This window comes from Kryptolebias marmoratus, linkage group LG19 (genome assembly GCF_001649575.2).
Source record: "Kryptolebias marmoratus isolate JLee-2015 linkage group LG19, ASM164957v2, whole genome shotgun sequence".
NCBI classification, from domain to species: domain Eukaryota; kingdom Metazoa; phylum Chordata; class Actinopteri; order Cyprinodontiformes; family Rivulidae; genus Kryptolebias; species Kryptolebias marmoratus.
Genome location: NC_051448.1, coordinates 20,818,717 through 20,834,947, shown reverse-complemented (window position 1 = coordinate 20,834,947; position 16,231 = coordinate 20,818,717). Strand labels below are relative to the sequence as shown.

Genomic DNA, 16,231 nt, shown 5'->3' with positions numbered 1-16,231 from the left:
CCTCAAGCTCCCAGGCCTCTGGTAGAGGACCCGAGCTCAGAGGATGAAACAAAGACCACCCACGGAGGGGGAGAAGGGAATTTTATATATATATATATATATATATATATATATATATATATATATATATATACATACACACACACACAGACACACACACACACACACAGGTACGGCTGTTATAAGTGGGCTAGTAGAGCTAAGCCCTCCCTGGAGTTTACAATAAAAATTTTGAAATACCTAATAAACACAAATTAAAAACATTGTAACACATGTTGTGAAATTTACAACAAAACCGGTGCCAAACAGTCTCAAGGAAATCCCAAAGTCTTTCCAAAGGGCTAACTTTTCACAGCCCTGTTCATTTAATGTCTTTCGTGGTACAGAATGATTAACAGATGCCATGTCTTGCCCCCTCAGTTTGCTGCTCATTTGGGTAAATTTAGTTCAGCCCAGGGTTAGCCCAAGACCACAGGCTTCAGCCAATGAAGGTGGACATACATTAACATGTCTAAAGCGCGAGTGTATGTGGGCATAGTTTGGCATAGACTGAGTAGTTATGATGCTGAGCAAGATAAGCATAAATGAGGTGGATTATTTAATTTCTCACCCAGTTTCCTTAATGTCTTGGGGGGAAAACTGGAAGTGAAGAGGTTGGGGGCAAATAGACCAAAAGATATTCAAAAAAGGAAAAACGCCAAAATCAAAGTTTTTTTTGTGACCTGGTTTCAGCGAAAAGACTGGCTAACAGCAAGTGTAGCTAACAAATTTTTAATGAGGTGGTTATTAATCTTTTTATATCCCAGAAAATTTGTCGGAGTGAGCTTCTCTTTAACAAGGGTAGACTTTATTTATTTCCAATATTGCATGTCTTGTTTTATTTTATTTTATCAGTGTGATTAGTAATTGTGCTGACTGTGAAGCAGTGTTATGCAAAGGTGTTTGACTGGGGAAACTCATCTGAAATAATAATAGTTGAACCCCTTAATACAAGAGAATTAAGTTTTGGGCAACTGACATAGGCTCTGTGTAAGCTGGGTTTTTGATGGTGGTTTGTTTTAAGTTTGTCTCTGTGCTTAAAAAGGACATAATGTCAATTTATAGCAGGTTTTCTTTATTTCAAATTCAATGCTTCTGTTGTTGAAATCCAAACTGAAGTGTTTTATTATATATCTGTTAGCCAAAATATCACTACAGATATCACCACTGTATGTCATTTTACAGGATGATAATACTTCTTGCCACTGAGTAAAGAACATTAAATAAATTACTAAGCATTACTAAGATATAGACAGGCTCTTCAGTTTAAGTGACATAATGCTTCGAAGCACTAAGGCTTCAAAGCAGAAGGAAAGATAAAACAGAATGTAACCACATTTTTACATTGATGATTTGATCATTTTGTTCCCACAATGTCCCTTTTCCGAGACCTAAACAAAAAAATTATCTTTTTGAAAAATAAATCTGCAAAATTGTTTTAAAGCTGAAGAAATATGCACATTCTAAACTCTAAAACAACCAGTCAAAGTTATGGAAACAATAACGTAATTTTATAAATAAAGATCTGTAAACTCTTGAACTTCTGCAGGACTTTTACTTTCACATTTAAATTTTTTTTGCCTTGAGTGCCTGGAACATGCCTAATGTTAAAGCTTTGTTCCCTTAAGTCTAAAGGTGCTTTAACCGGTACTGTCAGTGTCAGGAATTTTAAACCCATGTAAAACACGACATTTACTTGGAAACCTTTACTGACATGTCAATTTGGGGCTTTCCTTGGCCATTTTGTATTTTGGCTAGCTTTTTTTTAAAGAACAATTCCATCCATCCATCCATTTTCTTTACCTGCTTCTCTATCCTGGGTCGCGGGAAGCTGGTGCCTATCTCCAGCAGACACTGTGTGAGAGGCGGGGTACACCCTGACAGAACAATCTAATTCCACATTAAAAGTCAGTTGTAGCTCAAAGTAGTTTTATTTTTTATAGTAATTGGTTGGCCAGTTAATTTGACCAAGTTCTTGCGAATTCTCAAACGATATAGTTTACTAATTTTATAGTTTAAAGTAATTAGTAGTTTATATATATATATATATATATATATATATATATATATTACGTTAGAAACACTGAAACTCCACACAAAAATACCCTAGCTAAGTTTGAAAGCTGAAACCTGTTTGTGAGGCAAACTTACTAGTTTTTACACCAATGTGTTGGCCTTTGAGCTTTTCAGTAGACTGTAAACCTTATTTATAAACACTACTGTGAAGACACATTTCAAGTTTTAACATAAAAATTTGAGACAGAACTTCTGAAAACTATTTCCACTAAAAACAACCTATTTATCTTTGCAAACAGGGTAGAAACACTATGATTTAGCTAAATCAAAGTGGAGGTACAAAAAAAGGTTGGAAGTTGTTTTGGAAATCCTTGACACATGAACCTGGCTGGTTCATACATGCACTTAACTTTCAAAATAAAATAAAAAAACTCATTTTCAAACATTCACAAAGGGTTATTAGTGGGTATGTATTACATGACTATGTGTCAACTTTCACTTTATGCATTAAGTAAAAAAAAAGACATTTCCAGCATCTGTTTCAAAGCTGTTGTCTTTATGTCATTTACATAATCTATGAAAATGAATCAGTTGATCAATAATAAAATATGAAAAATAGTTGTCTACAAAAGATAGTTGTTTACAAAGATGGTTCTCCAGTATCTTTGCTGCCTAATTAGAAATGATTTTCATGGCAGTTTCTTGTAGCTGCAGAACCATTTTTTCTTGAGCCATTTTAGGTTGGTGACTTCTGGATAGAGATTCAGAAGAACTTGACTCCAGAATTTTTTTTCCATGTTTTCAGAGACCCTTTATTAGGGTAGATATGTGGGAAGCTTCATAATCCCAATGTGCTTGAAAATGACAATGTTGATGTTGTTCTCTTCTATTTGGGTTTGACAGTAGCCAAGTCAAATTTATTTATATAGCACTTTTCAGCAACAAGATGATTCAAAGTGCTTTACAACATGAAAAACACAAAAATACAGGAAACACACACAACAATATAAAGTTAAAACTGAACATATCTAAAGCATGAATCTAAGACACAAAAGACTAAAGATATACTGAAGATAAACTGAGGGAAACCAAACTAAGAACTAGGATTTAAAAACCTCAGCTGATCAGACATGATAAAAGCTGAGATAAACTAAAGGTACAGGAAGGCTAACTAAGAGTACTGAAGGCCAGCTAAGAGTTAAAACATTTTAATAAAAGGCCAACATGATATGTTACAAAAAATAATTATAATAAAAAAGGAGGGAGGAAGCAAAATAGACAGATATGAGATATGAGAGATACAGTAGATTTAGGAACATTCAAGATGGTATTCTTTGTAGATCTGTTGACTTTGGAATATTACTGGTGATTGTCCTGGTTGGCTGAAGAGTTGTTATTTTACAATATTTTTTGTCAAATAAGAGGTTAGAGCCACAGGTCAGTTGTCATTTAGGCTGTGCACTGAAGATATTTAAGGGACAGAGTTAATGTTGGGTTTGTTACATCAGAAGAGACCTAAAACATTGGAATTTATAGGTTAAAAAGGTCAAAACAGTATCAGTTTGCTAACAGATATTTTTTGAGAACACGAAGGCAGGGTGCAAATTACACATTGGCAATTATTGCTTTAATCTGTAACACATCAAAAATCTTTTTTTTTAATTTATCTCCATTTCCAAAATTTTAATATTGTAAAAACAGTATTAAATATACTTGTTGGTAAATATATTTTGAAAAATAAGTCCATTGTTTTGACCAAGAGATTAGCAATATACACAATTCAGAAGAGCATAATTACCCAACAGTCTGGACTTCTGTTTAAAAATAGACAACTAAAACAGATTTAAAAGGTCTGGAATTCTTCTGGTGATGTCCTTTCACTTTTTAAGTTTTGTTCCTCGAGCTATTGGAACAGAGCCAAACTTACTACTGTATTCCGATAAGTCTAGCTACTCCAGCTGGTATTGTCAGTTGTGAGAAATAAACTCACTGTTGGACAGAGATTTACTTTAAAAGCTCTCCTGCACTGCCTCCTTGTGGTTTTACACTTCCATTGTGTAATAAAGATGACTTTCTTTCAGACAAAGCCAGTTTCACATTTTTAAAAGCCATGGCTATGTATGTATGTGTTGGTTGCCCTATTTTCCATTGTGGATTTACTTGTACTTTCTTGGAGTCAGAATGTGTGTCTTCAAAAATACACTATATTTCACACTCCATGCACTTCTTTAGGCACTGTTCTTGAGCTAATCTTAAGGTCACATAAAGTTTGGAGGTCTGCAGCTGTTGACTCTGCAGAATGTTTGTGACTTTTGTGCACTATGAGTGCAAGTTGCTGTCATTCCCAATCACTTTCACTTTGTTATAATAGTTCGCTGTGGAATTTTTATTAGAGCGGAAATTTCACAACTGGATTTATTGCACAGGTGGCATTCTATTATGGTACCACACTGGAATTGCCTGAGCTCCTGAAAGTGACTCATTATTTCACAAATGTTTGTATAAGCAGTCTGCATTGGTGCTTCAGTTTATACACTTGTGGCCATGGAAGTGATTAGAACACCTTAATGCAATGATTTGGATGGGTGAGTGATTACTTTTGGCAGTATAGTATATTTTTTGCTGCGAGGCCTTTGTCTGCTGATATGTGTGCATGAGTTTGTGTGTGTGTGAGAGAGATGTCAGGAGGATTGCAAAAAAGCAGAAATTTTGATGTTGGTACCTTAGAAGAGAAAACGACAAAGTATGTAAGGATGCTATAACATCTTGCAGCTTGGCTTGCCTTCACTACGACTTGCTTCATATTCTTTGCAGATACTATTTGTGGCACTTAGATTCAAAGTTGAGCTTTCTCCACTGTTCTGCCTTTGTCATCTATCTCTTTGAGGTCATCACTACAGCTGCTAATGTCTGATGTCTAATAGTCATCTTTATTTAGTAATTCACATTTTTAAATCCCTAGTAATGTAAAAACTATATTTAACATTTACAAATGTTTTCAGAAACTATTTTTTTAAGGTTACATTTTTGTAGAAATGTCTTCTCATAGATCTGACCATCCCATTCGCATTCCCTAGGTATCAAATACTGCTGCCGCTTGCGTGAAAAGCACAAAGTGTGCTTTGTTGTCAGAATAAGACAAGGCAATAATACACAACAGCAACAAAAAAGCTACAAGTGTCATTAGGTGTTTACTCTAAAAAGATCAAAAAGGTGTGAGGGAAAAGGATGACCTATTTACTAATTTTCAGCTTCTCTGTTTTTCATGTATTTACTTGTTTTCTGGAGTTCCATTCATTGTTTAGTTGATAAGTAATAAATAATCAACTGATTAGACTCAGGATTTATTTTACACACTGTTAAAAACTAATAATTAGGACAAAATAATGAGCTACCATGGGATCCCTGAAAAAACAGTGAAACACAAAGCCAATTGAGTAAGAGCTAGTTGCCTTACCTTCTAATAAAAACAAACAAACAAAAAACATAGTACAATACATTAGGGATGGCATGTTTCAGAATTTGGCTAGGTAGTTGGCTGCATCAGTCTCCAGGTACAGACTCATGAATCTGAAATGTGAAAGGAGGTAAATGTTGTTTGAAGCAAACTAAAACTTGGCAAGTTATTAATTAGCTTTTTTTGTTGCAGATCCTATCGTTGAGTTAACATGCAATAATATGGCCAATATAGAAAACGGACTATGTCATTGGGTAAAATGGATTATAATTTGCTGACAGTAGTATGAATATCATTCTCAGGCCAGAAGGCTAACTACACATCTGGGCGGCTGTGGGTCAGCGATTAGAGCAGTCATCCGCTAACAAGAGAGTCAGTGGTTTGAGTCCTGGCAGTGTGCAGTCCCTCTTTTTTTCACTTTTCTTGTACATTTCCTATTGCTTTGTATGTTTGACCTCAGGTCCTTAAACTGATCTGCCTTCAGTGACTCTATTCCTAGTATCCCTGGGCAAGACACTGAATCCCTCTTTGTCTCTGATGCCCCATCGGTGTATGTATGTGATCTAAAGCACTGATTAGACTCTATACAAAAATTTATTCAGATTAGCTTTGTAGAGATGTAGTAGAGGCAGAGAACGAGATCGCGAATACAAGCGGCTGAAATGAGTTTCCTCCGCAGGGTGTCTGGGCTCTCCCTTAGAGATAGGGTGAGAAGCTCGGCCATCCGGGAGGGACTCAGAGTAGAGCCGCTCCTCCTCCACGTCGAGAGGAGCCAGTTGAGGTGGCTCGGGCATCTGGTGAGGATGCCTCCTGGACGCCTCCCTGGTGAGGTGTTCCGGGCACGTCCCACCGGGAGGAGGCCCAGAGGAAGACCCAGGACACGCTGGAGGGACTATGTTTCTCGACTGGTATGGGAAGGCCTTGGGATTCCCCCGGAGGAGCTGGCCCAAGTGGCTGGGGAGAGGGAAGTCTGGGTCTCCCCGCTTAGGCTGCTACCCCCGCGACCCGACCCCGGATAAGCGGAAGAGAATGGATGGATGGATGAGATGTAGTAGAGTGCTGTATGATGGGTAAATGAGGGCACAGATTTTGTTGTAAAACCCTTTGAGTAGTAGAAAGGTGCTACATAAGTACACTCTAGTTACGGTTTCCAGCCACTGTTAAAGCATACAGAGAGCCAGGACAAGCCAATGTTAAGGTTAGTCAAACAGTGAGATGACAAATAATTTGCAACTCTTCTGTGGTAAACAAGCTTACAGTATGCTGAATAATAATATGACTCAGATTGTCTAGATTTACTTTATTGGCCAACCCCAGTAACATCTGCCAACTCATAGTTGTCTTACATACCACAATGAGTTTCTTTGCTACAGGTTTGTTCTTCAAACCTTGCATATACGAATGGAGAACAAGTGGTTTGTGATAATTATCAAATGACACCTTTGAACCTTTTCAACTAGCCGTATCTGTGGTGATTTGGGTTTTTCCGGTGTTTTGTTTCATTTCTGATTTAGTTTATTGGGTTGTGTTTAGTTTCTGTTTTCGTGTTTTTCACTTTCTCATTCCTCCTCAGTCTATCTCTCTCTCTGCATTCCTGCCACGCCCACTTACACCTGTCAAAGTCTGGTAATCTTGTCACCTGTCCCCACTTACCTGATTATCCTCAGCACTTTAAAACCCGGTCATTTCTGTCTGTACTCTGCTGGTCCATTGTCGTTGTTTGCTTGTTGTCTTGCTGTCTTTTCCTGGTTCTGCTGCTCCGTGCTCATGCTCTGTTTATCTTTTTGTTTTGCTGCCACGCCAGCTTTTTGTTTTCATTTGTTTCTTTAGTTTAATAAATTAGTTTCTGTTCCTTTACAATGAGTCTGCGTTCTGGGTTCGCCTCCGTCTCCACCGTTCCTGACAGTATCAGGTTACATCTATAATCTGGGGTCACCATTTTGATATGGTTGTCAGGCAACAGAAGCAATTATAACTACTTCATGAGCCAAAATGGGTGCAGTATTTGTTTGCAGCAATTACTGGATGTTTGAAAGGTTGCAACTACAAAACAGATTAAAACACAATGTAAATGGAATGCCCTCAAACAGGACTATCTACCACAAGTGTTACTGGTAATCAGAGTGTTACTTCCTGGTAGCTGTTTAAAAAGTTGATTTAACTGGAACATCTTAGTGTAAAATTCTGTGTATCAGTTTTATATTTCAAAATGTGCATAGTGTCTACAGACATTTTATTAAAATGTGAATGCCTAATTCATTTATTGATGTTGCTTTTATCTTCTTTGCAGTCAATATGGCTATACCAAAGACAGTGCAGTTCGGTGTTTTTCTTCTGGTTTTATTCTACAGTCTGGACAAGCAGGGATTCAGAACGTCTGTGTCTAGCTTCTTCGAGGTAAGATTTAGAAATAATCATGCAAAAAATACTATGGTAAACTAAATGTGCTGTGATTTGGCCACATCACTAAACATTCTTTAGAAAATACCTCCAACCAGTGTTGTACTTTTTGAGTTAGTAACGAAATAAATGGTTGTTGATTTGTGTAGCTAGATGAAAGAGTTCAATTTAATCTATAATTTTTTGCAGGAATTTATGGGCAAAATGTCCAACCTTCATGGCAGAGACAAAAGAGCTGGTGAGCCACTGTAATGAATGTTGGCAATCTCTTACATAATGTATATGTCTTATTATTGTCATTGATGAAAAGGATCATCTACTCAGCACTGTTATCTTATTACATGTTTCAGTTGCAGCTTCTGCAAATGCTACTGAGTATACGTTGGATATTATTATAAACCTCTCTAACCCGGAGAGTCTTCGGCTGATTCTCAACAATCTCAGCTTTCCCATACTAATAAATAACATGACTGAAATTGCCAGCATTGACGCCACAATGGGTATAAATTTATTTTCTTGTTTCTCTGCTCCATTTAATGATAAAAGTTAGTACTAAATGCTTTTTACTATTGTTCAATCTTGATATTGTGTGCTGATGTATTTTCCTCAGTATGTTCATCAAATATGACTGAGTACCAGTGCATATGTGAGGAGAATTATGCCTGGTCTTTTAACAACTGCATTACCTACGGAGCCTGTGATCCCATCATTGGTGACACATGTGGATGTATTAATGGCCTCCCAGCTGACCAGTTTTGCCAGCAAAACACAAGCCAAAAAGGTAGGTCTCAAGGTGTCAGAAAATTTTCTGAGATTTGAGTTAACATTTTTACCAAGGTACAAGTTTTGGGTTTGTTACCCATCCCTCAGTGCATACTGTGCCAGAAATTATCCAATATATCCATGGATTTGAACTGATACGACTTTCAGTCAGTAGTAATTTAATGTGTCATTTCTTTGTCAGTCGTGTTCTGTGTTTTTGTGTGGATAAAACCATTTTTAGAAATGGTGCTGTGTTAAGAAGAAAAAAGACTTGTACGAAGCCACATTTCAGTGTGGATGGGGCCTAAGAAGCTTCAAGTAATAAACAAGTTTGTTTTTTAATTTCTCAAACTACAGTGCCCAATTAAAAGGTTTCATGGGAAACCTTTAAGGTATGAGGAAGAAAAGGTTTTGCTTTTGTTTTAGCTCCTCTTCATCTTTGAACAGATGAAGAGGAGTGTCTACTGATCAGAAACAGCATCTCTTATCCACCTTGATGTTGACATTTATGTGGTATGCTTGGCTCAGCTTAAATAGATTCTACAGATTGCTTCATTAAGTTTAATTACTCATAGGTTTGTAATAATTATGGTGAAAGATAGAGGTAAGGACTGAATGGTATTGATTTAAAAGACTTATTGTTCTAAGGGCTGTCACTGGGTATACAGAAAATATATTTTGGCTTGGTTGGAGAAACTACTGTGTATAATTAAACTGCAATAGGAGACATGTATTTTTCAGATTTTCTAAAGTAAAAAAAAACATATATTGTCACTACTACTAATTTTGTGTTATATCTTTACAGTGACAATGGTAACATCGCCAACATCTACACCAACTAATGGTATGACATGAATTATTATGGAAGAGTACTGTATGTGTGTGTTTTTGTCTGTGTGTGTATATGCAAACAATGGTATTGTCATATCAGAATATGTGCATGAGTATGTGCATGATTTTCTTAGACTTATCTGTCTCGAATTAAATGTATGCCTCAAAGTTTATACATGTTTGTGTTTTACCTCAATCAAACATGTTCTTGCAAATGTTTTTCTTTCTTTTTTTTTAAAATTTAAATTGTTACATCAAGCTAATTTGATTATTTCTTTCTTAGTCGCCTTCTCACAACCGGTGGACATTGACGTGATAATTACCTTGAACATCCCAGTCTCCAGTCTCTCAAACGCAATTAATTTATTCAGATTTTCTCTGGGAAATGTTGCCTTCCCTTTAACAGTTTCACAGACTTTTGAAGTAATAGATGTAAATTTCACTACAGGTAAGAATGTTTATAATAAATAATCCTGATTGAAACAAAAATGTGTCTGATGATTTTTTTCTCTTTTTGAAATCTTTTTCTCAGCCTGCTCTCCAACCCCCACTGAACTGCAGTGCCAATGTGAAAGTGGCTATGCTTGGCCATGTGACATGTGTGGCACCAACAATTCATGCAATAATGTAAACAATCAAATGTGTACCTGTATTAATGGACTCCCTTCAAACGACCAGTTCTGTCAACCAATCACAGGTAAACATAGTGTTTTGCCATTATTTTTTGTTGTGCTTCTGTTTCTAATTTAATGTTCTTGCACATGACCTTATATTAGTTATAGTTGAAAGTTCAGAGTCTTAGCAGACATAGCTACAAAAACATAATAATTTTTTTCTTTTTTGCTCCTCAGGTTCCTCTTTTTGCTCAGTACCTACTTCAGGTATGTCAGATATGTAGATTTCAGTTGTAGTTCATGAGTTTGTGTTCTGCTTTAGAAAGCAGGTTCAACAAACACAGAATCTCTGTGCTGATGAGCCCTGCAATCACAAACAGAAGACCTGATCACAGTTAATTCACTCAACTCTGTAATGTTCACTTAGAGTAAAATATGTCTGAGTGTATTAAAGGAAAGTCATAAACAAAATAATTCGTAACTTACCAAGGGGAACTAGAAGAACACCTGTAAACATACAGGTTAGCATAGATTCACAGTAAGCTACCATAGGAGCAAACTTTGAGCTTAAATTATTTTCATTCTGAAGAGTAAGGAGAGGTGAGACAAACAGAGGTTTCATAAAGCTTGATTTCTTTAATACACCAATGAAATTCTGTAAATATAGAGAGAAACAGATTTAGCTGATGCTAATAATTTTGAATTTCTTAATTACTTCTCCTTGATTTTATGGTATATCACAATAAATGTTGTGAATCAAGCTCATTGTGTGACTTTTAGAAATCACAACTCACACTCTTAATACTTTAAATACCTTCAATTCTAAGAGCATAAGTTGCCACAAAATAGGCTTTATAGTAACAAGCTATAGCATAACTGCAGCATTCCTTGAAGGAACAATTTTTATTTCAACAAGTTTTTAGCTTATTATCTGTGAAACTGACAGAGTGATAGGCATATTTGTCTTGGCAGGACATCTTAATGAAATTATCTCCAACAATTAATCACCTCTAGATGTAAATCCAGTTATTTTCTAAAGAATCAATTACAGTCTGTTCATTGGTTCATACAATATTTTGCTGACAGCCAATCAAACACACACATAGTGGCAATTACAAGAGCCATGTTGGCTGTGAAAGAAAGTAATTGCCTTGTATTTTGCCATTGCCTAATTTTCAGCTACCCAAACCAATTTAAGTATATAGTTTCTAGCAACTCCCGGAAATCTTAATTTTGTCTTTTTCACTGCAACTCAGGCTATAGCCATGCCATCTTCAACAATGTCATAATCTGCACAGTGATTAAACAAAATGATATGTGTGAGAGAAAGTAAAGTAAAGGGGGAGAACTGTAGGACAGTTGATGTGCCCATGGAGGGACAGAGAGTTATTTTGACCTTGGTAAAACAATTCTCTTCATGATGTTTTGCCCATCACAGTTTTCATTTGTGTTTATTAAATTATGACATTGGGAAATCTATTGTGCATTTTTGTACACTTCAAGTTAAATTTGAATGCATTCAAAACCAAGACAGACTAAATCATTTTTATATCTTGAGAAAAAAAAAACCTAGAATTAAAGTAGGCGAACAGAACAACTGATTAAAATAAATTAATTAAACACTGAACATACTCACTTAGAAAAAGATATGTGCAATACATATAAAAAAGTCAACAACAAAACAGGTCTGCCACTGTGATTATCCACTAGAACTGATGGTTTAAAAACTTTGTTCTTGTTTAAGTCCAGCACATGTTGAATTCTGTATGTTTCTAAATGCTGATCATATTATGTCTTAAAACAATATTTTAGTCAGAAATGTACAGAAGTATTTTTTTTACCTGGCTCACAAACATCAAACCCAGCTTTCAGTGTTCTGTCTACTCTCAGCACAAACAAATGGCTTAGAAAAATAATTCGAAGTCTGTACAAGAAAGCTTGCCAACAAATATGCTAGCTTAGGTTCACAAAGTTAGCTACAACGGCAACAAAAAGTGAGTTTAATGTTTTGTTCATCCTGGAGGCTAAAAAGAAGTGACAAACTCAGATGTTTAATAAAGTTTGTTTTATTGTAATGAAAAAATCTTTATACACTTTGTGGCAGTTAAACAGCTTGTGATTTTGCTTCTTTTGTGTGTTTGTTTTACAGACATGACAACAACAACAGCTATGCCTATCTCTACATCTCCTCCACCACCACCTGGTATGATACACTTACTGTTATACAAGAAGTTCTGTGTGGGAATTTCTGAAGATTGCTATTTGCATTCTTCACAACCACCAGATTTCTAAAAACCTGCAAGGTTTTGAGTTTCTACGTTGTAGCCACCAAGGCTTTTTCCATGTAGTATTCACTCACAATATCTCAATAGGTGCAAAGTTATTACTATTATTATTGTTATCGATATATCATTTTTGAACAATATTTTTTTATTTTATGATTCATCATTTCTTTCTGCTTACTTATCAAATCTATTAGTAGAAGCAGTGGTGGTTCCAGTATGAATGGCACACATATTTTATTTTGTACAAGTAATATTAAGAGTGTGGATATTTTTAATTTCAAAGTCACAATAAAAACTTGTCTGTGGTGCATTTGACTGATAACCTCTCTCAGCAAGATGTCACCCTGGCAGTGGGCCACAACAGTCATATCAAAAACTGCTGCTAGATATAAGTCTATAGAGTAGTTTGCAACTCCTAAACAAGGTTAGTTTTTTTTTTTTTACAAGCACAGACTGCAGTCATGCCAAACTAGACAAGTTTATTCTGTGCACTACCATTGTGTATAACGTGGTACTTGTTAGGGACAATGATCTGTATGAGTGGAAGAGTAAAGCCCAGGTGCTTTATTAACATGGCAGATATGTCCATACAAGGACATGGACAAATATGATGTTGTTGTTAAAACATTTCTCTTTGTGTTATTTAGCACATTCAGAACCAAAGCCCAACATATTCTCGTCTGTTCTCCTCCACAGACCCAGTGAAATATGATTTGGTCTTTGAGTTGCACATCCCAGTTTCCAGTGGTCTAAACCTTAGTGAAATCAGAAACATACTGAAAACTATCATCTTCCCAGTAAACATCTCCCAGTCTTTAACTCTGACAAACATAAGTATCACCACAGGTAAGAACATCTGTTTAAGCTGATGGTTTTGTTTTTACCTGTTGACATATCAGTGTCTGATTATAAAACAGTGTCTGATTTTAACTCTGTTTAAACTTCTTTACCAGTCTGCTCTCCAACCCCCGATGAACTCCAGTGTCAGTGTGAAGATGGCTTTGCTTGGCCTTGTGACACATGTATGAATAATTCATGCAGTAATCTCAGCAGCCAGATATGTTCATGTGTAAATGGACTCCCTGCAAACGAGTTCTGTCAACCAATCACAAGTAAGCTTATCGTCTTGTCGCTTTTACAATGAAAGCTCTTACTGGAGCCTAAGATGAGCTCTGTAGAGTCACAAACATAATTAAAGTTTTTGATTGTCATCTAGTTGAAGTGTTTGCTTAGATTATCTCAAATTGATAACAAAGTAAGGCTTTTGTGTTTTTTCTGGACAAAAATACAAAAATGTATTTTGTTCTACAGGTTTGTCTTTATGTCCAAAGCCTTCTCCAGGTATGTAAAGAACAAACCTTCCTAAAGGTTTGTATGTTATTAAAATACTGTCTGCAACAGGCTATTTTCCATTCAATCAGGTACCAACTGACTGACAAAATCACCAGAATAACTGACTCAGAGTTATTTTGTCATTTTGATGTACAGACAGTTGAAAAACCTCATATTTCAGATAAACTACACCTAAATACTTATTTGAACATGTTTCAATGCTTTCCATCAACAGTTTGAGTTTGGAAATATTGCAAGCTTGACAAAATTTGCTGTAACAATACAGGTTTTCTTTTACCAGTTAGAGTTCAAGAAAGCTTGTGAACAAATATGCTAGCTAAGGTTCACAAAGTTAGCTACAATGGCAACAAAAGTAAAATGCATAAATGTAATTTGTTCTACGGGTACCTCTTTATGTCCAACATTTACTCCAGGTATGTAAAGAACAAACCTTCCTAAAGGTTTGTGTCATAATAAAATATCGTCTGCAACAGGCTAAGTTCCATTCAGTCAGTGACCAACTGACTGACAAAATAAACACAATAAATAACTCCAAGTTATCCTTCATTCTTATAGTACAGACAGACGAAAAACGCAGATTTAAGATAAATTTGCTGTCTTAATACACCTTTGAACATGTTTAAATCGTTTTAGTAAACAGCCTAGAATGATCCTTTGAATAAGAAAGAAAAATATCTGAAATATTAGTGTCAACAACAACAGCTATGCCAAATACAACAACATCTACTCATTCAACGTTTGGTAAGATTAAATAAATGGTATGGATGAAAGTTTGTTAGGGGTGTAATTGTAAATGTATTCAAATCGTGATGGTTTAGTACAGGTATTTTGGATGAATTTGTCAATCACAGGTGATCGCCGCTCCCACAGTGGACGCACGTTGTCATTAACTGCATCTTGTTACCAGCCCTGACAGAAATGAAGCAGACAAAGATAATTAAACACTCTATACCAAACAGGCATAGATGGTTCAGAATAACATGGAGAAGCAAACAACTTGCCCAATTCAAATCATCTGTGTAGAGAAAATAAAACTCTGCGGTGCCAGTGGGTATGATCATTTGAAAAATCTGAAATGACAAACAATTCCATCAGAGAGGTGATCCTGTTTCATATAGATTACCTATGATCATGTGATATCAGTTGCAGCAGTGGCTTATCATCATTTAGTACTGCTGATGACAAAGGCCCATCTGGGCTGGTGATGTGTTTGGAGGGTTGCAGTGCTTGTTAAACATGAGTAGCTAGAAAATGTGGCAACAAAATGTCAGCATCAAAGCTTAAAAAATGAAAAGTTGACATCAAAAATTTAAAATTCAAAAGTGAGTGGACGGACAAATGCGATTTTATTGAAACTGCTGAAGGCAAGCTGATGTGTCTGCTCTGCAACGAGTGCAGCGCCATTGCAAAGGATTACATCCTGCGGAAAACTGTATGTCTCAAAGAAAACTATAGGCATAGCCATACTGTTTTCAGCAGGTCCTGCTCGAGTCTAAACAGAGCAACCACAGCTTTTCTCTTTGTGGCGTGGATCCTCAACAATAAGAAGCAGCCTTTCACCAATTCAGAGATGGTAAACAAGTGTATCATAGCTGCATTAGATGAAGTGATCCCTGTCAATCATGTAAAAAAGCAGTTGCTAGCAAGCATCAAGTCCATACCTATGTCGGACACATCTAAGAAGGATGGACATTCTGGCCTCAGAGGTTTATGAAACTCTGTTGACCCATTTGAGGTAAGCTAACGTGATGTCTCTGACGGTTGATGAATCCACTAATGGTTCAAACATGCCTCAACTTTATTTATTTGTTGTTTTTTTATGGTCATGCTTCAGAGGACCTACTGGGCCTGATACCCCTGGAAGGACATACACCACTTCCAAAAATTCTTCAGAAAACTGTTGATTTTTCAATGACAATGTACTGTATTTGGAAAGCACTGACATGCTTATGACCAGAGGTGTTCCAACAATGGCTTGAACGGGCTGTCTGCACGGCTGTCAGTTATGGCACCGCAGATGCCACTGTTTCATCCACCAGAGTACTCCCTGCACTCGACTGAAGAACACTATGGACACGCTTAAGTTGATTATTAACTTTATCCGATTAGCATCTAGCCTCTAGCACAGGAGGCTGGATGCAAAACAGGCCTTCTCTCACGGCCTTCTGCGAAAAAGGCCAAGCTCTCTAACACATCCACTGAGCATCAGGCCTTGCTTTTACATAATAATGTCCGCTGGCTAGGCAAGGGAAATAGTCAGAATAGTTTACAAGCTTTGGGAGGCAACACAATTCTGTCTCAAATGCTGGATGATGGGTTTGTTTCAGAGATGTGTTTTTTAAGTGACATCTTTCATCATTGAATAAACCTAATCTGGGATTTCAAGAGTGAAATAAAACACTTGTCAATCTTGCAGAAAAATTAACAGTTTGAAAAGAAACTAGAGATCTCTCAATGTCAAACTGCTCCACTTT

At 36.4% G+C, this 16,231-nt stretch overlaps 1 protein-coding gene across 2 annotated transcripts in view; it reads left to right on the top strand.

Moving 5' to 3' along the window:
- LOC108245455 (adhesion G protein-coupled receptor F5-like) overlaps window positions 1–16,231 on the top strand; it is a 33,143-nt gene that overhangs the window by 1,443 nt on the left and 15,469 nt on the right. For both annotated transcript variants that reach the window (XM_037981622.1, XM_037981621.1), the window contains exons 2-13: window positions 7,803–7,909; window positions 8,102–8,150; window positions 8,263–8,412; window positions 8,523–8,693; window positions 9,480–9,518; window positions 9,789–9,953; window positions 10,038–10,202; window positions 10,357–10,386; window positions 12,269–12,322; window positions 13,101–13,250; window positions 13,358–13,516; window positions 13,716–13,745. In XM_037981622.1, coding sequence (XP_037837550.1) covers window positions 7,808–7,909; window positions 8,102–8,150; window positions 8,263–8,412; window positions 8,523–8,693; window positions 9,480–9,518; window positions 9,789–9,953; window positions 10,038–10,202; window positions 10,357–10,386; window positions 12,269–12,322; window positions 13,101–13,250; window positions 13,358–13,516; window positions 13,716–13,745 — 1,264 coding nt within the window. In that variant the 5' untranslated portion in view covers window positions 7,803–7,807. The remainder of the gene's footprint in view (window positions 1–7,802; window positions 7,910–8,101; window positions 8,151–8,262; window positions 8,413–8,522; window positions 8,694–9,479; window positions 9,519–9,788; window positions 9,954–10,037; window positions 10,203–10,356; window positions 10,387–12,268; window positions 12,323–13,100; window positions 13,251–13,357; window positions 13,517–13,715; window positions 13,746–16,231) is intronic.